Source organism: Budorcas taxicolor, chromosome 24 (assembly GCF_023091745.1).
Source record: "Budorcas taxicolor isolate Tak-1 chromosome 24, Takin1.1, whole genome shotgun sequence".
NCBI classification, from domain to species: Eukaryota; Metazoa; Chordata; class Mammalia; order Artiodactyla; family Bovidae; genus Budorcas; species Budorcas taxicolor.
The window spans coordinates 26,476,300-26,501,291 of record NC_068933.1 but is presented as its reverse complement, the minus strand read 5'-3'; the positions used below and the strand labels follow the sequence as shown (position 1 = coordinate 26,501,291).

Sequence of the window (24,992 nt, the reverse complement as noted above, 5' to 3'; positions counted from 1 at the left end):
ACCTGCATACAGATTTTTCAGGAGGCAGGTCAGGTGGTCTGGTATTCCTATCTCTTGAAGAATTTTCCACCGTCTGTTGTGATCCACACAGTCAAAAGCTTTGGCGTAGTCTTTAAAGCAGAAGTACATGTTTTGCTGGAACTCTCCTGCTTTTTCTATGATCCAACAGATGCTGGCAATTTGATCTCTGGTTTCTCTGCCTTTTCTAAATCCAGTTTGAACATCTAGAAGTTCTCTGTTCATGTTTAGTTGAAGCCTCGCTTGGAGAATTTTAAGCATTTCTTTGCTACCATGTGAAATGATGAGACCAAACACTGTTCAAACTGGCAAGTGTGATTCTAGTGAAGTAACAGGTGTGAGGCTTTTCACTGACACCTGTCACTGTGCAGCTTTTACAGAAAAAAGGTCCAGAGTAAGAAGTCAGGCCACAGACAGTGGCTTCTGTATCAATTAAAAAATCGATCTTCTTTCTGCCACATCAGAGATGACCCGGGGCTCCTTGATGGACATAGACATCTCAGGGTGGGTGTGGGGGAAGCTGCCGGGACACCTCAGGAGCCCAGCATTGTCATCTCAGAAGCAGGAGTCCCTCTTCCTCTTCAGGACCAAGAGTACTCCCATCTCCAATGATGAGTCTGTCTACAGACTGGGCATGGCCTGGGAGGCTCCTTCCAGCATTCATGGGCCCAGTGGTCAGTTGACTTGCCTTCGAAGCATTCCCCCTTGTTTGTCTTACCTCTGGACTGATGTTGGCACCTGCTGTCCCCTCTCAAAGGTGGCCCTGAAGTTGCAAAGCATGTCCGACAGCAACTGTTATCAGCTGCGCTTGTTCTTTCCTCATCCTCAGCTTGATTTTTTTACCCCAAAAGCCACCTCTAGCAGGTGGGGCATCAGTGTTTGTGGCCCGGATTGTAACATTTGAAGTTTTCACCTAATGTCATAGAGGCAAACTGAAGGATAAAACATAGTCCCAGTAGGGATTGACCCTCAGGAGTGGAGGTGTCTATGTTAGTAAACGTTCTATAAGCCTCCACAAGTTGTCCCCAAAAGAGGGCTGGATTTTCTTCTTTCTCTTGGGTCACTTCCTTGACCCTTTCATAGCTGACTGGTTTTCTAATGCATTCCTGAATCATGTGGTTCCTGGCCCTCATGCCCACCAGGAAATTATTATCCCAAGCAGGATTCTGCATCCCCACAGTATCATAAGTGCTAGTCTGGGCCCCAGCAAGCTGCTCAGTGTGCCCCGAGGCTGCCGTCCAAACCCTCTGCTTCTCCTCGCAGGTAGTGAGTATTAGTTGGACGCCCTTCCAGGCTAAATCAAATGCCCGGGTTAGGGCCTGAAATCCTTCAGTAAACCTACTAGAGTTTTCAGAAAACTGGCCCAGTCTTTGTTTGCACTCTGCTGAATCAGTTAAAGAGAGGGCATGCACACTCTGACTGTGTTTTGCCATTTGCCACTTGCCTGGGAGGACACATTCTCCCTGATCCTGGGTGACTGGAAGTCCCACCTATGAGATATCTCAGTGGTGGGATTAGCTTTTTCATCCTGGGGTCACTTCAGTCACACGCTCAGTCGCGTCTGACTCTTTGTGACCCCATGGACCGCAGCATTCCAGGCCTTGACTCACCTTGACTTACAGACGAGAAACTGCTTCAGATCCTCCAGGATGCTTCCTGTTTTTCGTCCAACTTCTAAATACAAGTTTGGTCGATCAAAACCAGTACAGGTTATCTGAGGATCCTTCAGTTTTAAGCAACGTACAATGTCTTCTCGGATCAAAGAACCTGCCGTAGCAGTCACTGCAACAATTGGAACCTGAAATAAGTAAAAGCGATTTTTAACAAAGGAGAGAGGTCATTAATTCCCAACATTTCTACTGCCTTCTTAGAAAGACACTGGAAGTCAATTACAGGAAGAATAGAGAACAGTGATAAAAATGAAACTTAAAAATTATTCTTTCAAAGAAGAAGAAAAACACTTTCTTCTTACTTGTTTCTCAGCCTTCTAAGAAATCATTCAAACACTAAACTCACAAGATTTCTAAATGCAATTCCTGTCTTAAGTTAAATCCACTTATTAGCTATCTACCTCTCCATTTATTATTTATACATTTATAACAGTGCTGGAACGAATGAGGAGTAAGTTATGTCTTATCTTTGATAATCTATAATTCACAAATTATAAACCCTGCACTCACTGAAAATTTAGCCATACAAAGCCCAACCATGGCCCTTTTTCTACTCCTATATTAAATACATTGCTATATGGCTTTTCAGATCTAAAATAACAGCTCTCAATTACCGGGAGAACCTATCAACAGTTTTACATGGTTAACTGTAGCATTCAATATAAAAGAAAAGTGCAGAAAATAAGACATCTAGTATTAACTGATTCTTTGAGCAACCAAGTCATGTTCTATTTTCAGTACAGTAGACTTCTAGATTTAATTTTTTCATCACTATTATCATTGGGAGTATTAATCAACTATGCAATCATCTCATAATCAGAAAAATTGTTCCTATATAATTAGCTGCTTGATATCCAAAATTACAACTTTCTGAATACATTTTGGCTTATTATAAAATATGGTAAATAATATGCTCATAACACAGCTCTTCAGATGCAACACATTTGCCCTGCAAATCAGTTGAAGCAATTACTGTACATAAGTGAAAATTTAAGTGTAATCTGTAAAAAATCAAATACAGAATTTGAAAAAAGATACAATTTATTAAAAACTGTCAACTATTTTTATAATCAATATAGCTTTACTGAACTAAAAACTATCTCAAAGTTCATGCAAAGAAAAATCAATTAAGTCTGGGAGCAGTTTTTAAATAGAAAAAAAAATGATACCAAAATCAATGTGACCAGTTAACTGACATTTTGATATTCTCTATCCATAAATTCTGTGTGGATCACAATAAACTGTGGAAAATTCTGAGAGAGATGGGAATACCAGACCACCTGACCTGCCTCTTGAGAAATCTGTATGCAGGTCAGGAAGCAACAGTTAGAACTGGACATGGAACAACAGACTGGTTCCAAATAGGAAAAGGAGTATGTCAAGGCTGTATATTGTCACCCTGCTTATTTAACTTCTATGCAGAGTACATCATGAGAAACTCTGGACTGGAAGAAACACAAGCTGGAATCAAGATTGCTGGGAGAAATATCAATAACCTCAGATATACAGATGACACCACCCTTATGGCAGAAAGTGAAGAGGAACTAAAGAGCCTCTTGATGAAAGTGAAAGAGGAGAGAGAAAAAGTTGGCTTAAAGCTCAACATTCAGAAAACGAAGATCATGGCATCCGGTCCCATCACTTCATGGGAAATAGATGGGGAAACAGTGGAAACAGTGTCAGACTTTATTTTGGAGGGCTCCAAAATCACTGCAGATGGTGATTACAGCCATGAAATTAAAAGACGCTTACTCCTTGGAAGAAAAGTTATGACCAACCTAGATAGCAGATTCAAAAGCAGAGACATTACTTGCCAACAAAGGTCCATCTAGTCAAGGCTATGGTTTTTCCAGTGGTCATGTATGGATGTGAGAGTTGGACTGTGAAGAAGGCTGAGCGCCCAAGAATTGATGCTTTTGAACTGTGGTGTTGGAGAAGACTCTTGAGAGTCCCTTGGACTGCAAGGAGATCCAAGCAGTCCATTCTGGAGGAGATCAGCCCTGGGATTTCTTTGGAAGGAATAATGCTAAAGCTGAAACTCCAATACTTTGGCCACCTCATGCGAAGAGTTGACTCATTGGAAAAGACTCTGATGCTGGGAGGGATTGGGGGCAGGAGGAGAAGGGGACGACAGAGGATGAGATGGCTGGATGGCATCACTGACTCGATGGACGTGAGTCTGAGTGAACTCCGGGAGTTGGTGATGGACAGGGAGTCCTGGCGTGCTGTGGTTCATGGGGTCGCAAAGAGTCGGACACAACTGAGCGACTGAACTGAACTGAACTGAACATATAAAGACAGACGTTTTCAGGATGGCAACTATAAGAAAAGAGGGCCTCGTTTGTTTCTATGCAGTATCATGTAAGAGTAGAAAAGCAATGCCTTTGTGAAAAAAAGGAAATAAGCATGAACCTGACACATTTTGAAGATGTTAGTAGAAAAATCAGGCAAAACAGCAGCACAGTAGTATAAAAATCTGGCTTACAAACAGCTGCCTCAGTTCAAAGCCAGCTTTCGCCACTAACGAGACGTGAGATTCTGAGCTGCTTATTTTAGATATATTGGCTGCAATGTACAACGATCGAACCCATGCCCCTCGAAGTGGAAGTGCAGAGTCTTAACCGCTGAATTGCCTGGGAATTCCCATGAGTTATTTACTTCATATTCTAAACTTTGGTTTCCTCATCTATAAGATGGCTACAATAACAGCAACAACCTCAGAAAGTCACCGTGAAGAGCAAATGGGATAAAAGGTCTACTATGCCGAATATAACGGCACGGTACATAGAAAGCACGTGAGAAGTGTCAGCTATTACTGATATTATTAAGGCAACATCTGAAAAGAATTCTACACAAGAACTCCAGAGACACGGCCACTTCTCTCAGATTTGCCATTCACTTTGGCAAGAGCTAACTTCTCTCGGCCTCTGTTTTTTCATCAAAATATGAGATGGAGAGGGCTACTGGATGTTAACCTCTCTTCTAACTTAAAAATTCCCACTTTGCCACGAGGAACTCCTTATTCTAGTGACTAGCTAACAGAGAAAATCAGTATAAATGATTCATTCCTTTGCCGATATCCTAGAAAGTCACAGTTAAGAATGTTGCTTCCGTAACTTAGAAAACACAGTAAAGTAATGGAATGCATTAAATTTAAAGGAACAATGTTTACTCTCACTTCAGAAATGAACAGAATATTTCTGCTTAGAAAGTCTGGTGCTTTATGATATTTAAAAGACGTAAACTAGGGTAAAGCTTAGAAATAACACTCAGGTTGGCTAGGAGAACAGTGTGTCCATACATCCTGGTTTACTAGCAAGCTCTCAGTTTATCTGGTCATCACAGCATAGTTCTTTTTTTTTAATTGGAGGCTAATTACTTTACAACATTGTAGTGGTTTTTGCCATACATTGACATGAATCAGCCATGGGTGTACATGTGTCCACCATCCTGAACCTCCCTCCCCATCCCATCCCTCTGGGTCATTCCAGTACACCAGCTTTGAGTGCCCTGTTTCAAGCATCGAACTTGGACTAGTGATCTATTTCACATATGGTAATATACATGTTTCAGTGCTATTCTCTCAAATCATCTCACCTTTGCCTTCTCCCATAGAGTCCAAAGTCTGTTCTTTATATTACAGCATAGTTCTTAATAGCTTCAACCTTTTAATTTTTAAAAGCAAACTAGTATGGCTGATAAATTACCTTGTCACTCAGTTTTATCAAGTTCACAACTCATGAAACTTGTTCTTTAAATTGGCAAATCTTGGTTTCTTTGGTAATAAGTACAAAGTTTTGGTGAAAAAAGCAATAAAATGTAAATTAATCTTGTGACTATAAATCTAGGAATGCCTTAGACATATACTTCAATGGTGCTACCACTACAAATTCCAAGAACTGTTACTATTCCATTTGCCTCTGAATTTGGGTGGTGCTGCTCCTGCTGCTGCTGCTAAGTCGCTTCAGTCGTGTCCAACTCTATGTGACCCCATAGACGGCAGCCCACCAGGCTCCACTGTCCCTGGGATTCTCCAGGCAAGAACACTGGAGTGGGTTGCCATTCCCTTCTCCAATACATGAAAGTGAAAAGTGCAAGTGAAGTCGCTCAGTCATGTCCAACACTTAGCAACCCCATGGACTGCAGCCTACCAGGCTCCTCGTCCATGGCAGTTTCCAGGCAAGGGTACTGGAGTGGGGTGCCACTGCCTTCTCCATTCGGTGGTGCAGTTAATCTATATACTCCATAATATGCTTCATTCATTCATTCACTCACTTACTCCAAATAGTTACTGTCTACAATGTGCTGATCTTTGTAAAAGGGCTGGGAGGAATGTCATGGAAAGATCCAAAATGTCTCATTTCTTACAGTTCCTCTTACTTGAATTTTATAGAACTTTAAGGTTGATGTAAAGCTTTCCAGGGCTTCCCTGGTGGCTCAGCAGTAAAGAATCCACCTGCATTGCAGGAGACCCAGGTTTGATCCTTGTGTAGGGAAGATCCCCTGGAGAAGGAAATGGCTACCCACTTCAGTATTGTTGCCTGGAAAATTCCATGGACAGAGGAGCCTGGTGGGCTACAGTTCATGGAGTCGCAGAGTCACACACAGCTGAGCAAATAAACAACAATAACAACAAAGCTTTCAACAACAAAGTTGTTCTTTGGAGAGTCATTTTGTCAGATTCTCTCCAAATGGGAATAAGTCAGTGATTTTTTTTGCTATTTTTGAACTTATTAAAATAGTTCAGTGTGAAGCACTGGTGACAGTCAGCTGTAACTGCGATTAAAAGAAAAAAAAAGCACTGAGAACAGTGAGGAAAATGAGAGCCCTACAGCCACCAGGGGGCATTTCTCACCACTAGCTAACAAAGAGATTTCATGAAAACACCAGGGAAAAAGTTTCTCAGCCACTGCCTGTCAAACATCCTGGGCTCAGTGAATCATCCCAAGAAATGAAAAGAATCCAATGGCGTCCACAGCCTGACACAATAAAAGACTAATTCAATATCGAGAAGCATTTCCGAACTGCATAAAACACTTAAAACTCCTCTAACACAATCCCTCTAGAATCAAAGGGCCAGGAAAGGATTACAGACAGCAATCTTCCTAATTTCCAAAAGCTTACTTTAAAGCTTACTTTAAAGCTTTCTACATTAATGAAAAGCAGTCCTCAAGGAATCTGAGCCTACTGGACTTCACCATATCAATCTTCTTTTTTTATTAATATTACGGGTACTATTAACACTACTAATCTTTCTATATTATTCATACTGTTCCATGCACTTCATTTGGTACTACTACTTCCACTTTTATGGGTAATTCTGAATCTAAACTCCTTGACTGGACTCTGTGCTACTTCAGGGCAGAAACTGTTTTAAACTTCTTTCAAGTCATTTACTCTGGAAGCCATATAGTATCCCACTGTGCAGCAATGCCCAGCTCTACCACTCACTGCCTGTGCGGTAAAGTTACTTCTCAGGGTCTCAGCTTTCTCATCAGAATTCACTTATTCATTTACCCAATTATTTACGGAACACCCACTATGTGACAGGCACTGTTGTAGATTTTATCAACTAAACCAGCAAAAATCCCTCCTCACAAAGAATATTCTGGTAGGGACCCACAGGGAATAGACAAAATATATTAAAGTATGTTAACACTGCTAAGTGTTATTTAAAAGACAGCAAAGGAATATGAGGAATGCTGAGAGTTGTGGGAAGGGGGTTAATTTGAAAATCTGACTACAGTGGACAGGAGGCCTAAATGAAAAAGTACTCTTTCAGCAAAGACTTGAGAGAAGTAAAAGATACACCATGTTGTAAAAAAATCTTTCCCCTGCTTAAGAATCAATGATTCGCCCTTTCATAAAAACATTTTCAGATTTTTGGCCATTCCCCAATCCTGGATCCTCCCTTGCTAAGCAAGTCATTTCAAGACATTGTACTTGGCAAAGCTTACCTGTGGGAGTACTGCCTTTAGGGAATGCAAAGCCCTGAAAGAACTTCTAAAATCATGTCCCCACTCAGAAATACAGTGAGCCTCATCCACAGCAATAAGTGTGATACCTATCAAAACAGAAAAATACGTAAATGGAGAAGATAAAGCTCAAAAAAGTAATAAACTCATCTAAAGTTTTACCACCAATTTCACTCTGAGTATGTAAATATAACAGAAAGGAGAAAAATAATTCAAAGTATTGAGTCATATAAAAATATAAGCATAAATAATAGCAGATAACGCCAAAAACTGGGCTTCCCAGGTGGTGCCAGTGGTAAAGAACAAATAGACCAATGCAAGGGACCTAAGAAACGGAGGTTTGATCCCTGGGTCAGGAAGATCCCCTTCAGGAGGAAATGGCAACGCACCCCAGCATTCTTTCCTGGAGAATCCCATGGTCAAAGGGGGCTCGAGGGCTACAGTCCATGGGGTCACGAAGAGTCAGACACGACTGAAGTGACTTAGCACGCACACCAAAAATTATTACTGAGAACAAGCAAAGGGAGATATATGGATAAAAGGCAGATGGATAAAAGAAAGAAATATTTAATATCTATTTTTCAAATAATGTATTTATTCAATTTTGGTTTTCATCATTATTTCTCAAAGAAATTAATGACTACTACTCTGTCCTCAAAGCTATCACTCATCAGCAATGATAATACCTTAAAAAGAAGAGCTGTTCTAATTCTCATTCATAATACTTTTAATTTTATCTCATGGATTAGCTATCCAAAGAGAAAAAGTCAGCATATTTCTACTGAGATTACATTCATCACTGTCTATGAATGATCACTACAGAATTCCTCTGAAATGCCAGTTCTGAAAGACAGGATGACATCCACAGTTTCTAATATAAAAAGGGAAGGGAAGAACTATATCTCATTTTGTACAAAGTAGGTAAGAAGGAAGGCAAATTGTTCCTTCTTCACCTAGCAACCCCTTTGCTCAGCCCCCACCCCCACACTGAATCAGAATCAATAATGTATAGTAATGTCTCTCAGAAAAGGGCTTTACTATATAACCATCCATGAAAATGTCTTCAGATATTTCAAAGTAATGACAGCAGAGCTTTTGCCCTTGATTACCAAATTAATCGCTTGGACACGACTGAGCGACTTCACTTTCACCAAATTAATATTTAAGAAAAAAATAATTTTTCCTCTCAACGGGGATGATCACAATTTAATGTTTATCTGGATATTTATGTTTTGCCACTGTGTGTTAGCTGCTCAGTTGTGTCCAACTCTTTGCAACCCCATGGACTGTAGCCCACCAGGCTCCTCCCTCCATGGGATTCTCCAGGCAAGAGTACTGGAGTGGGTTGCCATTTCCTTCTTCAGGGGATCTTCCCAACCCAGGGATTGAACCCTGGTCTCCCGCATTGCAGGCAGATGCTTTAACCTCTGAGCCACCAGGGAAGCCCCCAGGCAAGAACACTGGAGTAAATTGTGATTCCCTCTTCCAGGGGATCTTCCTGCCCTAGGGGAAGTTTTGCCACTGGGGCCTATTTAAAAACATAAGTCAGACTAGCTAGATGCATAACTTGGCTTACCATTTATATTACTTTAAGCATGTTACTTAAGCTTTCAAGTGTCAGCTTCTCCTAAGTATAAGGTAGATAATAAAAGTAGCTAACATTTTTTTAGTTACTCTGAAGATTAAGATCATTCACATAAAATGCTAAGATAGGGGCTGACATTAAAAGACTGCTCAATTTAAAAATATATATATTATTATTATAGTTATTGTGCTAGTCGCTCAGTCAACTCTCTGCAACCCCATGGACTGTAGCCCACCAGGTTTCTCTGTCCATGGGGTTCTTCAGACAAGAACACTGGAGTGTGTTGTCATTTCCTTCTCCAGGGGATCTTCCCAGCCCAGGAATCGAACCTGTGTCTCTTCTGTCTCCTGTATTGGCAGGCAAGTTTTTTAACACTAGCGCCACCTGGGGAAATGCATACTATGTTCCAGACACTTTCCTAGGAATAAAATAGTAAAATGCAATTCATGATCCTGAGGAGCTCACATTTCTAAAGGAAGAGACAGAGAAACATGCATATAACTGCAATTCATTGAGATTACCGATTACAACAGGGTTGGAGAAGAAAAAGGAAAGAAAAAAAGAAAACCCTGCTAAATCTGAGCAAATCCAGGTTGATTCACATCAAAATTCTATTAACTGATGAGTGGGAAAAATTCAATATTACCACTATACTTATTTGGCTTTCGAGACTATATGACCCAGATTTTAAATTAAATAGGTTAAAACAAAGAATGACAGCTCCTTCATTTTAAAACCCTCCTTAAAATCACAGGTTTGATTAACTAGCTTTGGCACTTCCCCAGTGGCTCAGCAGTAGAGAATCCACCTGCAATGGAGGAGACAAGGAAGATGCAGGTTCGCTGCCTGGGTCAGGAAGATCCCCTGGAGGAGGAAATGGCAACCCACTCCAGTATTCTTGCCTGCGAGATCCCATGGACAGATTAGTCTGGTAGGGAGGGATAGGAAAAGACTCAGACAGAACTGAGCAACTAAAACAATAACAACTACTATTTTTTAATGGAGTTAAACTTTGTCCCTCACAACCAGCTGATGCAAGCTTCTGCCAACTTCCCCATTAAATGTGCAAGTCCAGGTGTCTGCCCAGGTCCAGGATATATTTCATTTTGGCACACCAGTCATTAAAGCCTTATTCCCAAATTTACAAGACAATTACAGGTACATTTGCCTTTAAGGTGTCTCTATATAAAATTCTGCTTGCTGCTTTCGTTAAAAAAACCCACACTACTTAAATAACAACATTTCATAAAAATCATAAATCAGAATAGCTAAATGTCAAAACTACTGTACCAATGAAATTCTGAGTATATTCACTGCTGCAAGCATTAAAAAATGAAAGTTAAATAAAAATACTTGAGAGAATTTATCGTATTTTGTTCAACATTGACAGCCACCCAAAAAGAGCATTTTCATCCATCTTATGCAGACACTCAGCTCTAATAATTGCAGTGTTCATAATTTATTCCTTTACAAAAAATTAAAATAGAGAATTAGAACAACCTATCAAGAGGCTCTAAGTAAATATTGGATTAAATCCATCACAGAAACAAAGCAAATGTTAAAATGGAACAAAACATATCCAGACCACTAGGTACAAAGACCCTAACTTTTGCAATAAAACCATGGAGTTTATATACCTAGAGTTGTTGATTTTAATCTGAACTGAAATATTCATAAGAACTTTATACAACCTAATAGGATACACACTAAATTTATTTTAATGGTAAAAATATAACATGCCAATAAGAGAGTTTAACAGTTTTGATAATATATTTATCAAATGCTAATTTCTACCCTCATTCTTTTATTGATACTTAACACATATTAAAGGAGAAGGCAATGACACCCCACTCCAGTACTCTTGCCTGGAGAATCCCATGGACGGAGGAGCCTGGTAGGCTGCAGTCCATGGGGTCGCTGAGGGTCGGACACGACTGAGCGACTTCACTTTCACTTTTCATTCTCATGCACTGGAGAAGGAAATGGGAACCCACTCCAGTGTTCTTGCCCAGAGAATCCCAGGGCCGGGGGAGCCTGGTGGGCTGCCGTCTATGGGGTTGCACAGAGTCGGACACGACTGAAGTGACTTAGCAGCAGCAACACATATTAAAAAATAAATACTTGTTTTCATTATATTATTAGAATAACTGTTAAATGCTTTCCCAGAGTTATCTGCAAGTAACCATTAAATGAGACGCCACAATGTTTAAAAAAACTTTATGTGCTAGGAATTATCTTAACATATAAAGTGTGATCATATTACATTAGAAAGCAAAGACTGTCTGGTTTAACTTAATGTTTGAAACATGAACAATTGCAATAGAATCTGTGATTGTAGCTGTTAGATAGCTGAGCCTGACCACCAAGAAGGGAAAAAAGAAGACAAAATGTTTTTAGCATACACATCAAAGATGATACCAGCTTTTGACTAATTTTTTATTTACATTTTCTAAGAAATAGGCTAAGACATATTATGTAATTTTTAAAATTAATCATACTCATTGACAACAAATAGTCAAAGGTACTGTGGTCTCCAACCTGAAAATCACACATCAGAATCACCAGTGAGAAGAGTACAGCTGCCACAACCTCATAGCAGGTGCATTAAATCACAATTTTCAAGGTTGGAGGATGGGAAATTTTCTAAAGTTTGAAAGGTGATTCTCATGAACAATAAGAGCAGAGAACCACTACATTGATTAAGATTCAGAATACCAAAAAAAGGAAATTATAATATCATAGAATCCAAGATTCAACATTTATTCAATAACATATTTAAATGCCTACTATGTGCCAGCAACATACTGCTACTGCTAGTGCTAAATTGCGTCAGTCGTGTCTGACTCTGTGCGACCCCAGAGACGGCAGCCTACCAGGCTCCTCTGTCCCTAGGATTCTCCAGGTAAGAACACTGGAGTGTGTTGCCATTTCCTTCTCCAGTGCATGAGAATGAAAAGTGAAAGTGAAGTCGCTCAGTTGTGTCCAACTCTTTGCAACCCCATGGACTGGAGCCCACCAGGCTTCTCCGTCCATGGGATTTTCCAGGCAAGAGTACTGGAGTGGGGAGCCATTTAAGAAAATATAAATAAATAAGAAGAGCATTTTCCCCTAAAAAGTTTATACTCCAGTAGAAGAAAACAGGTATACAAACAGGCAATTATAATCCAGGAGCTTAATTTCTAGGGCAAAAGGAATTGTGGGACAGGACAGGAGAGGCAGAGATTTCCTGGATCCATCCACAAGTTTAAAGAATATCTCACTTTAACAAGTACTTATAAAGATTCTATCATCCCACTTACCAATATTAGCCTCAAGCTGCTGAAGCAGGTTCAAGTTACCTGAACAGAATTCTGGAGTTAGGTATACAATCCGGTATTTGCCTCTGTAAAACAAAGAAACAGGAAATGTAAAAACAATCACCCAGTGAATATAACTGAAAACCATAACACAGTATAATTTTTTAAAATAATGCATTACACCACTTAATAAAAACAAAATGCATATTATATGTGTGGACATATACACATATATTTGTTCTCTGATTTCATTTCAATTCATCAAAACAAACATGGCAACACCAGTCAGAAAGTACTCAGTATAAGATGCCATTAGAAGCCAGATTCTGATTTCCAGCAGTCTAGCCCCCAAATTGCAGCGCTTGAGTTAACTGATCAAGCCTACAGTAAACCTTCTATATGTTAGCAATCCACCTACATGCCACCTTCCTTGGAGAACGACAACCCCATTACCCTACACAATTGATCCCATCTCCACAATTAAACCCGCAGCACCCACGTTTCTCCTGTATATTCTGCTCTATTGCCCACATCTTCTTGGGCCAGTGATGCAAAGCATACTAAAGTCAAGTTAGTCAGTCTCCGTCCTAAAATTTGGGGGTCTAACCAAGTAACAACCAGTCAGTCTCCAAGCAGCAAGATCTGTAACATGTAAATGAAAAATACCTGCAATCTATTTTGTGACTAGAACAGCACAGAATGCTTGCCTTCTGAGAGAAAGCAAGAGGAAGACACACAGAGAATTTAGATTAAAAAAAAAATGCCCTATTGTATTTTCAATACTGATTCCAGTCTCTTCCTGAGGGCTGGCTAATTTCTTTTCATAGGGATCCACAAGCCATTGCTGTATCCTTACTATAAAATTCCATATTCGTTTAAACTAGTTTGATTGATTTCTATTCTGTGCAGACTGAATCCTAATTAAGACAATGTTTGCAATGAAGGTTAGGGCTAGGGCAAAATAGGTAGAGTCTCTTTTCCATTCTACCAAATGAAGACATAAATCAAATTAAATAAAATGAAATAATATTCTTTATGAAACCACTTCAAAATATTTAATCTACTGTGTGCTAGGCATGGTGCTTTCACTAGGAATGGGTAGAAAACAACTAAGAAAAAAAGTTATGCTTTTCATATCATTAAAAACTAACTCAGTAGTCTAATTAACACAGGGAACTGTACAATTAGTTCTGATGCCAGAACTATCTCGGTTTGAATCTCAGTTCTACTTCTTACAAGCTAAGTAATCTTAGGCAAGTATTTAACTTCAATGTGCATCAGTTCTTCAGGGTAAAACAGTGATAAGAACTATAAAGACAGCTGACTCTTTAGATATCTAGATTCAAAGTAAACCTAATCAAATCCCAATTGGCAATCTGGTTAAAAAGGTGATATTGAAATACAAAGGAGCTAGAATAGATCCCAAAAAACTGGAAAAAAACAAAACAAAACCCTCCTTTGAAAGAACAAGAAAACAAAAGTGGAAGACCTGTACCACCTGATCTCAAAACTTACTATAAAGCGATAGTAATCAAGACACCAATCAAGACAGACAAACAGGGTGACAAAATAGAAACTAAACACTGTAACAATAAACCCATGTATATTTAGTCAATTTAGTTTTTACAAAGGTGCAAAAGCAACACAGTGGAGAAAAGATAATCTTTCCAACAAATGGAGCTGGAAGAAATGGATGTGCCTAGATTAAACAAAAAAAGAACTGCAGTCAATACCTGATATAACATACAAGGTTTACACAAAATGGGTCACAGATCTACATGTAAAACATAAAACTATAACATTTTTTGAAGAAAATATAAAGGAAAATCTCTGTGACCTTGAGTGAGGCACCAAAAGCAACAGCAAAAGCAAAATCCATAAAAAAAAAACTGACAAACTGGACGTTATACAAATGAAAACCTGATACTTCCCAAACTAACTGTTAGGAGAATGGTCCGCCTTCACCAAAATCTTGTATGTTGATCTTCCTTCCACTGCCTCTTTGGAGCAGTTTCTAAGAACTATCTGAGATGCTGCCTCCCATGCTGCAGTCCTCATTTTGCCCCAAATAAAACTTAACACACACAAACGCACACACACAAATCTCTTAGGAGAATGAAAAATGGAGTCATAAACTAAGAGAAAATGTTTGGTAACCACATAGCAAGTGAAAGATTTATATTCAGAATGTATAATAAAAACTATCAAAATTCAAAAGAGAAAAAAAATAAGCAAAAGATGGATGTAAGCACTTCATCAAAGATACACAGATTAAAAAAAAAAACATAAACAGATGGCTAATAAGTATATAAAAAGATGCTCAACATAATTAGTCTTTCAGTTCAGTTCAGTCACATCCGACTCTTTGCGATCCCACAGACTGCAGCACGCCTGTCCATCACCAACTTTCGGAACTTGCTCAAACTCATGTCCACTGAGTAGGTGATACAATCCAACCATCTCATCCTCTGTCGTCCCCTTCTCCTCTGCCTTCGATCTTTCCCAGCATCAGAGTCTTTCCCAATGAGTCAGTTCTTCACATCAGGTGGCCAAAGTGTTGGACTGATTTCCTTTAGGATTGACTGATTGGATCTCCTTGCAATCCAAGGGACTCTCAAGAGTCTTCTCCAACACCACAGTTCAAAAGCATCAATTCTCCAGCACTCAGCTTTCTTTATGGTCCAACTCTCACAACCATACATAACTACTGGAAAAACCATAGCTTTGACTAGACAGACCTTTGATGGCAAAGTAATGTCTCTGCTTTTTAATATGCTGTCTAGGTTGTTCATAGCTTTTCTTCCAAGGAGCAAGTGTCTTTTAATTTCATGGCTGCAGTCATCAGCTAAAGTGATTTTGGAGCCCCCCAAAATAAAATCTCTCAGTTTCCACTGTTTCCCCATCTATTTGCCATGAAGTGATGGGACCAGATCCCATGATCTTCGTTTTCTGAATGCTGAGCTTTAAGCCAACTTTTTCACTCTCCTCTCCCACTTTCATCAAGAGGCTCTTTAGTTCTTCTTCACTTTTTGCCATAAGAGTGGTGTCATCTGCATATCTGAGGTTATTGATATTTCTCCTGGCAATCTCGATTCCAGCTTGTGCTTCACCCAGCCTGGCATTTCACATGATGTACTCTGCATATAAGTTAAATAAGCAGGGTGACAATAAACAGCCTTAACGTACTCATACTACTACTACTACTAAGTCGCTTCAGTCGTGTCCGACTCTGTGCGACCCCATAGACGGCAGCCCACCAGGCTCCACTGTCCCTGGGATTTTCCAGGCAAGAGTACTGGAGTGGGGTGCCATTGCCTTCTCCGAACGTACTCATAGGGAAATCCAAATGAAAAACATGAAAAACACATTGAGGGGCTTCCCTGGTGGCTCAGTGGTGAAGAATTTGCCTGTCAATGCTGGAAACACAGGTTCAATACCTGGTACTGGGGGATTCCACATGCCACGTGCTGAAACCACTGAGCCTGTGCTCTAGAGCCTGGCAGCAGCAATGACTGAGCCCACGTGCCACAACTACTTAAGCCCCCACACCATGAAGCCTGTGCTCAGCAACAAGAGAAGCTACTGCAATGAGAACCCAACACACTGCCACTAAAGAGTAGCCCCTCTTCTGCAATAGAGAAAAGCCCGCAGAGCAGCAGAGACCCAGCACAGATGAAACTAAATTAAAAAAATTTTAAACAAACACTGACATTGTATTAAAATGGCTAAAATTAAAACCTTGGCCATACCAAGTGATGGCTGAGATGAGGAGAAATTAGAATTCTAAGACACTGCTAGTAGGAATGTAAAACGGTACAACCACTCAAAAATTCTGGCAGTTTCTCAAAAACTTAACAGAGAATAACTATGTAATTCAGCACAGGCCTTCCCTTGGAGCTCAGTGGGTAAAGAATCCTCCTGCAATGCAGGAGACCTTGGTTTGATCCCTGTGTCAGGAAGATCTCCTGGAGTAGGGCATAGCAACCCACTCCAGTATTCTTGCCTGGAGAATCCCATGGACAGAGGAACATTATAGGCTGCAGTCCACAGGGTCGCAGGACTAAACACAACAACACATGCAAATGCTCACAGCATCTTTATGTGTAAAATCGCCAAACTGGAAACAATCCAAATGTCTATCAACAGGTGAACAGATAAACAAATTATGGCATATCCACATAATGTAATCTAATAAAAAAGAATGAACTATTGGTACATGTAACAACATGGATGAATCTCAATATCTTGGGTAGGTTAATAAGTTCAGTCAGGTTTTTCCACTGAGAAAAACACCACAGACACTTGACAACATGATCAGGAATCATATAAATAACTTACAATTTAATATCCTCTACAACATTTTTTGACTGTGCTGATCCAAGAAAACAAGCTGGAATACTGGATATTCTGTAAGAAGAAAAACAAATATCCTGGAAGCATGTGCACACTACAAATATCAACTTCATTTTTAAGTGAGAAGAAACAAAAAGTTATGATGTACATTTCTCTTCTTTGCAATCTCTTTTTGTAACTCACTAATGTGGTAAATAAATTCCTTCAATGGCTATATTAGAAGACTGGTTGTTAAGGTGGATTTTCCAAAAAGACTGCAAGCACAAGTTGAAGGAATTTAAATGGTTTTCATAAATGAAAACTACACCTCTATGTATATACTTCATACCAAGCTAAAGAAGCAGGGTAACCAACAGAGAGAAGAATTTTGTGATATGTAGTGTTAACCAGCATAAAATTTGCTTTCTAAAAAAATTTGGGGGCGGGGGGTCATCTGGTAGCTCTAAATTACAGAGAACTCAAGAAAGAAGATAAGCTGTTCCACTAAAGTGTCATATATTACTAGTGAAGACAAAGCAACATTTATAGAAATGTGTTAATAGGAACTAGATTTTAACATACATGATAAATCAAGTATTTCCTTCACAGGAGTTAAAAAAAAAAGAGGGTGGCAATGTGGCTCTGAAAGCCTTACTCACTCAAGCTGAAGCACTTGGTCTTCCATCAAAGAAATAAGGGGAGAGATGACAAGGCCAATCCCACCTACATAAACAGGTGGATACTGGAAGCACAGACTCTTTCCATACCCTTAAAATAAAAATAATACACTCAGAGAAATAAAATTAGATCGTTGGTACTCTGATTTCTTCTTACACTGTACTTGCATGAGATGAACAGTCACTACAAATGTGCTACCTTCCTAAGAGTTAATTCGTGCAAAATTCAAGCATCTACCCTCAACTCATTCTCTTCTACAATTTACAGCATCTGTATACATACATACCTTACGGAAAGATTAAGTATTTCAAAATCTTGAAGCTTTATTTTTTAAAGAATAAGTTATTTGCTTAAGTACAACTTACCAGTTGCCATGACAACAACATTATCTTTTCTTTCTTCCAGTACAGAATGAATCACTTTCCACTGAACCCTGGAGGATGAAAAGCAAAAGGCTGCACTGTTTTACTAATACGAAATGGAAGAGACAAGTTAAGTCTAACCATTTCCTTACATGTAAATTTTAACTTAAAAGTAAAATAAATAAACATTTAACTACAGTTAATGATTTACCTGCTGAAGTAATTAGAAGGGAATGTAAGGATGTCTACAATTTATGCCAATGCACTTTATTAATAAAAACTGAATGGATTAAAAAATGGATAGACAGATAATTGATATGTGATAAAGCCATTTTATTTTTTCATTTCCTCCAGAATTCCTTTTACATTTCCAAGTTTCAGTAAAAATACGTGAATTCTGAGGCTTTAAAACAGAACTCCTGCTTGACCAACTTTCCATTCAAGGTGACTGAACAACTAGTATTTCCATTTATATTTGCATTAAATTTTATTAAATATCTAAAATATAAAATAAATTCCAAGCTTCAATCTAGATATCCAACAGAATCACTCATTTATATAATAAGAGAAATGCTCTAGGTGCAAGGACTGAGTAAGAAGGGAAATGAGGGAACCTTTTGGAGTGATTGTAACGTAACATATTTTTTAAAGGGTTTAGGTTACATGTGGGTGTGCGTGTACACTTAAGACTTGCCAATGTTAAACACTTAAGTTTAACCACTTCCTTACATGCAAATTTTAGCTAAAAAGTAAAATAAATATTTAACTATATTAATGATTTACATGCTGAAGAAGTTAGGGTGGAGTGTAAAGATGACTACAATTTACTTTGAAATGATTTCTACTAATAAAATTGAATAGATTAAAAAGTGGATAGACAGATAATCAATATGTGATAAAGCAAGTATACTAAAATCCTAATAGTGAATTAACAGATATACAGGTATCCACTGTAAAAAAAAAAAAAAAAAAAAACTACAGTATCTTTGAAATTTCTTTCAATAAAATTTTGAGGGAAAAACAACTAGAAAGGTGATCTTCTGGTATGCTGATAATGATCTGATCTTTCTTTTCGGAAAGCTGGATACACAGGGTGTCTGGTTTGTGAAAATTCATAGATATGTACATTGATGTATACTATGCGTAGGACACAGTTTAATCTAAAAAAAATGTTTTAAGATCAGAATAGAAAAAAAAACAGTATAGATTTTTACATTCCTATTACCAACAGTTTTACTCAAATTCACTTGTTCTTCATCTCATTTGTATTCCTCTCATTTTAAAACTTATAACTGTGCTCCCTTGGATGTAAATACATTTGACTATGTAAAAACAGCAGCAGCAGCATGTAAAAACAGATATGATTATCACTGTTTCTCAAACTACTGTCTTATGAATTTCTATTACATCAATATGCATTAGACAGTAAGATGCACAAAACAGGCACACAGATACTTTTGTAATAAAATAAAACTCAGGATTAACTTAAGATGAATTTATTAATGTATTTAAACTCAGAACTCTATCTTAAGGAAAACCATTTTCCTCACTTATAAAAACAATATGCAGATATGAATTTTATATAAATTTACTTCAAAATAATTCTGCACTTAGAAAAATTACAGTGTACCACGTATAAACTATAATGAAGTTGTACTTTTACTGTTCAATGGATGGATTATTTGTCTTTCTAAGTTTGTAAAAAAAAACAGTAAATAAGTAATTTAATTAACTGAGACTATACTCACGGCTTAAAACTAGAATGGCCAAAGTAGGTCTTGAGGCAGTTAATTTGCTTTTCAGTAGGTCTTGGAAACAGATAGTCTTAAAATAAAATGGGCATTTATGTTAAAATAAAGGTACACAAAGTGAGAGAAAGTTTTATTTTATTGACTTCTTTTAAAGAACCTAGTTACTGTGGTGTTGTTCAGTCACTCAGTCATGTCTGACTCTTTGCGACCTCAAGGACTGCAGCATTCCAAGCTTTCCTGTCCTTCACCATATCCCAGAGTTTGCTCAATGGCAGAAAGTGAAGAAGAACTAAAGAGCCTCTTGATGGAAGTGAAAGAGGAGAGTGAAAAAGTTGGTTTAAAGCTCAACATTCAGAAAACAAAGATCATGGCATCTGGTCACATCACTTCATGGGAAATAGTGGAAACAGTGGCTGACTTAATTTTTCTGGGGTCCAAAATCACTGAATATGGTGACTGCAGCCTTGAAATTAAAAGACGCTTACTCCTTGGAAGAAAAGTTATGACCAACCTAGATAGCAGATTCAAAAGCAGAGACATTATTTTGCCAACAAAGGTCCATCTAGTCAAGGCTATGGTTTTTCCAGTAGTCATGTATGGATGTGAGAGTTGGACTATGAAGAAAGCTGAGCACTGAAGAATTGATGCTTTTGAACTGTGGTGTTGGAGAAGACTCTTGAGAGTCCCTTGGACTGCAAGGAGATGCAACCAGTCCATCCTAAAGGAGATCAGTCCTGGGTGTTCACTGGAAGGAATGATGCTAAAGCTCAAACTCCAATACCTTGGCCACCTGATCCGAAGAGCTGACTCACTGGAAAAGACTGATGCTGGAAGGGATTAGGGGCAGGAGGAGAAGGGGATGACAGAGGATGAGATGGCTAGATGGCATCAGCAACTCGAGGCACATGAGTTTGGGTAAATTCCGGGAGCTGGTGACGGGCAGGGAGGACTGGCGTGCTGCAATTCATGGGGTCGCAAAGAGTCGGACATGACTGAGTGACTGTACTGAACTGAACTGACACTTATTTTTCCTTTGGGTACCAGGCACAACTCCAGATAAACTGTTTGATTAATTTCTTAATAATAAGGATAAGAACTTTGCTAAGATTCACACTTTTGCCAGCTTCATATAAATACAATGTTTTGGAATTTGTTATACTTCTAAAAACTAACATTTAGAGCCAACCATGGCCAACAAAATAGCAATCCAAATTTTATAATATAACCAATTTTCAGTCAACAGTAAGCAGGAATTAATTAGTCACAAATAAAATCCATAGGTAAAACCTTCATTTTAATTACCATTCCACCAAAAATCTCTGATCAAAATTCCAATTGCAAAGCAGAATGGAGTTATGTTAACTTCACCCCATTGATTTTCATTTTTCCCTCAAGTTGAAGGATTCATGAGTTGCCAAGAAAGAGAATAGAAAAGAGTCAAGAAAACCCACCTCTAAACAAATGAATATTTGTCCATTTTTAATACAAGAAAACAAAGGGAAAAAACTTTAACATTTTCATATACTTTCCATCTATGAAATGTATTTTAAATTTTCCATATTACAACATTGAAGAAATCTAGCTCCAGAGAGCATTCCACTCTCTGAGGAGATGCCTACAGCTTGCCATAATGAGTATCATCACTTATACTTAAATGATAGAAGATTCTTTTAGCAGATTCTTTACTAGAGTTTGCACATACAAGATGAAAATTAGTCCATTTTGCTATTTGACACTTTGCCACTTATTTTAAGTAATAAGCACCTGAAGAACAGATATTTAGCAATGCCATTTATAATAATGTTTAATATAAGTAATTAATTTATTATTTCTTATTTCTGTACTGTGCTCAGTCATGTTTGACTCTTGGCAACCCTATGGACTGTAGTCCACCAGGTTCCTCTGTCCATGGGATTTTCCAGGCAAGATTACTGGGGTAATGGAGTGGGCTGCCATTTCTTCCTCCAGCGGATCTTCCCGACCCAAGGATTGAACCCATGTCTCCTCTGTCTCCATCATCGCAGGTACATTCTTTACCGCTGAGCCATTGGGCAAGCCCCTGCTTCTTATTAAATGATTTTTTATCATTTTTGACAAAGTATAAAATTCAGGATGAAAAGTTTCACGTCGCCATGTTCACCAAATGACACAACACTCTTATCACTTACTTTTCTAAGTAGTATGACTGTCCTTTATGAAGACCAAAGCACTACAGGATTTAATGACAAGTTTTCAGGGCCTAATTAACTACATGCCACAGAATCCTTGATGTCCAAAACGTTTAAAATTAAAACCTAAATTAAAATCAGTGATAGGTATCAGAGACGAGTCAGTTCAAACACACAACAGTGCTTACCTTCCTCAACTTTTTCCTCTTCAATAGCTTCGTTCTCATCTTCATCATCTTCTTCAGAAGGAAGATCCAGATTTTTTTCCATTTCTATGCATTCTGAATGATTTGGATCTACCATGCCACTTTTGAGGTTTTCTAAAGACTGAACATTTAGAAGAATTTTTCAAAGCAAAAGCATTGAGAGTGCTGTATCTTTTTCAGCAAACACAAAAGGAGTATTATTAACAGAGCCTACAATTTTGTTCAAAGCTGGCAGATGCGCAAGCAATACCACAAAAGAACATGTGTGCTCCCGCTTAAATATGTGCTCAAGAATGGTTTCTCAGGCATAAGGCCAAAGATGGAATACTGCCAGCACAAACAGGGTTCATTAATAGCATACGATGAACTGGCCCTAGGGAAAGTTTTCATAAATTTTGCATTTAGATTATTTAAAACATTTTTTTCTTTATCATACTTCAATGCTTCCAATTCCCAAGTGGTAACTGTGGGCTTTAATGTGATTCTTATAATGAGTTTCTCTGTATCATGTGTCAGCGACATTATTTTTGAGGAAGCATAAAGTTTAAACTATAAGTCAACAATAAATGTGTCTCTAGAGTTGTCAAAGCAACAACAAAAACACTGAAATAATTTTAGGAAAGGAATATTACAAATGCAAAACAAATGCTTTCATGTCAGCTCGGTATCTGATTTCCTCCCCTAAATGAAGATTATCTGCTTAATGAATCTGCAGGTATTTCAAAATTGTTTCATCTGTAAAAATTTCTTAATGAGAAATAACAGGAAGAATTATTAAACCACAGTTGTCATTTTCTCTTTATATTAAAACTTCTATTCAGTAAGTCTGACTTAAAAGGTTTTTTAAAAAGTATTCATTTCAGGCCTTCAAAAGGGAAAAAAAGATATTGTCTTTCATATTTTTTTATTCCAGTCAACAAATATACTTGTAAAAAAAAAGTACTTTTATATGTGCACCCAAGTTGCCTTCTAAGAGGTTCAATATATAACATAAATTTGTAGAAGTCCACAAGTATCCTATAAATCCACTACTTTAATAAGACTCTTCAGAGAAATGGTTCATCAATAAAGGCATATGATTTAGTATTTATATCTTTTTATTACTGTTAGCTAATATTTATTACACTTAGGAAACGCCAGGCTCTTTAGTTAAACCCTTCACAAGTAACACCTTAATAATAAATACAACTGTTAATGGAGTATCAAAAAGCTAGGAAACATGCCCAAAGTCACACAGCTAATTAAGGGAGAAGTTAAGCCTTTAAACCCACATTCACATTCAGAATCCACATTCCTATCACTACCCAGTACACTGCCTCAAAATTCAAAGAATCAGGAACTTAAATCTCATTTCATAAAAAGAAAAATCACATCGACCTAAAGATGAGAACTAAAAAGTATGCATAATGGTGAACTTCCATGTTTTTCTTCATCTTCCCTTAATTTAGCTAAGTTTAGGCTTTTCTTTCTAATTGTCCATCCTTGATTCATAAGATTTGATGAAGAAACTGGAGGTCAGGTGAAGTAGAATATACATAAATTATAAAATACTATTTTCAACTTGGTAATGGGGGAAACTGAATCACTTAAAACATTAGAAAATTATGTATAAAAGAAAACATCCACAGCAAATAAAACCAAAGTAAAGAAGATGGAATGTATAAAAACAGAACTTCCAAATAAAAGGGACACACATGGATGGGAGGAAAGAGAAACCTGTTTTAATACGGGAGAGCTGAACCACTACCCACATTCCAGGAAAAGATTAAAAGAAAGTGACCTAATTAGTATACTATGGAAATGAGAATCCGAGTTCCTATTCACAGAGCCAAAGAATGAACTTTGTGAACACTCAGAACACTCACAGTAGCAAGCAAACAGGATTTATTTCAGAAAGAAAAGTACAAATCTCTCAGACACTGAGAGGGGGTAAAGTTCCCACAAAGGTGGGACTTAACAGCAGTTTATATCCTTACTCGTAATGATTTGTACACTTTTGATTGGTTCTTACTTTTAACATATGTTGTTTCTAACCAATCAGCTTAAAGACCACAACGTTTGACTTGACATCTTTATGGCTTCTTTTGATCCTTGGATTCTTAGTTTTCTTAGACATTAAGTTACCATCCACAACCATTTCTCATGACTCCCAGCCATTTTACAATGGACCAGATGTATGCACTAAAGATTAATGATCACCAGTTGTTTTTCCCTCAGGCATATGGAACACAAGTTAATTACTACCCTTCCTGGGTCTGAGTGATGATAATTTATCAGACCAAGGACACATTCCTCTAAGAGCCAGGAATTCAGGACAAAGGAGATAGGCTTAGTTTAATGGAGTGGGATACTTATTAAAACAGGTGGAGGTCTCAGAGTTCCTACACTAACTGCCTAACAACTTCTACATCACTACTGCTAATAAATTATGCATAGGCCATACAAAGACATAAAGAAATATGAAAAGGAAAACAAAATCTAATGCTACATAAGTGACAGCAATCTCATTGTGGTAGGACCAGTTTAGAATCAGGCAATATTTTACTTAATTAATGTCCATTGTAAAGAACTAGAAGTAATTTTCTGTAATGGTAAACATACCTTAAGCATCTCCATTTCTAAATCTTCATCACTCTCAATTATGTAAGATAGATCCTCTTCATTATCCTTGGAAGATGAATGCTTTAAAAAAAAAAAGTTTGTCAAACATTAGTTTCCAGTATAATTGACTCAATACCCTCTTTTCTAAAAATAAAGTTCTTTTACATTAAATATCTTTAGACCATCTCCTATTCTTCACTAATAAATTTATAATATATATTTATATGTTTATGTGACAAGTAGATAGAAAGGAAGGGAAAGAGGATGGGAGGAAGGAAAAAGAGAAGGAGGAATAAATATATAGAAATAAAGAAGCAAATAAAAAAACTACCTAACCTGTTTACCTAATA

The 24,992-nt window shown here is 37.8% G+C and overlaps 1 protein-coding gene across 1 annotated transcript in view; it reads right to left on the bottom strand.

Annotated features, from left to right (window-relative positions):
• The window catches only part of WRN (WRN RecQ like helicase), a 113,466-nt gene that overhangs the window by 49,234 nt on the left and 39,240 nt on the right, over positions 1-24,992 (bottom strand). Inside the window, exons 12-20 of the mRNA XM_052661475.1 lie at positions 24,643-24,723; positions 22,024-22,162; positions 19,665-19,740; positions 17,920-17,987; positions 17,536-17,644; positions 16,883-16,951; positions 12,548-12,630; positions 7,646-7,752; positions 1,629-1,816 (exon numbers count right to left, since the gene is read on the bottom strand). Of these exons, the coding sequence (XP_052517435.1) occupies positions 1,629-1,816; positions 7,646-7,752; positions 12,548-12,630; positions 16,883-16,951; positions 17,536-17,644; positions 17,920-17,987; positions 19,665-19,740; positions 22,024-22,162; positions 24,643-24,723 (920 nt within the window). The remainder of the gene's footprint in view (positions 1-1,628; positions 1,817-7,645; positions 7,753-12,547; positions 12,631-16,882; positions 16,952-17,535; positions 17,645-17,919; positions 17,988-19,664; positions 19,741-22,023; positions 22,163-24,642; positions 24,724-24,992) is intronic.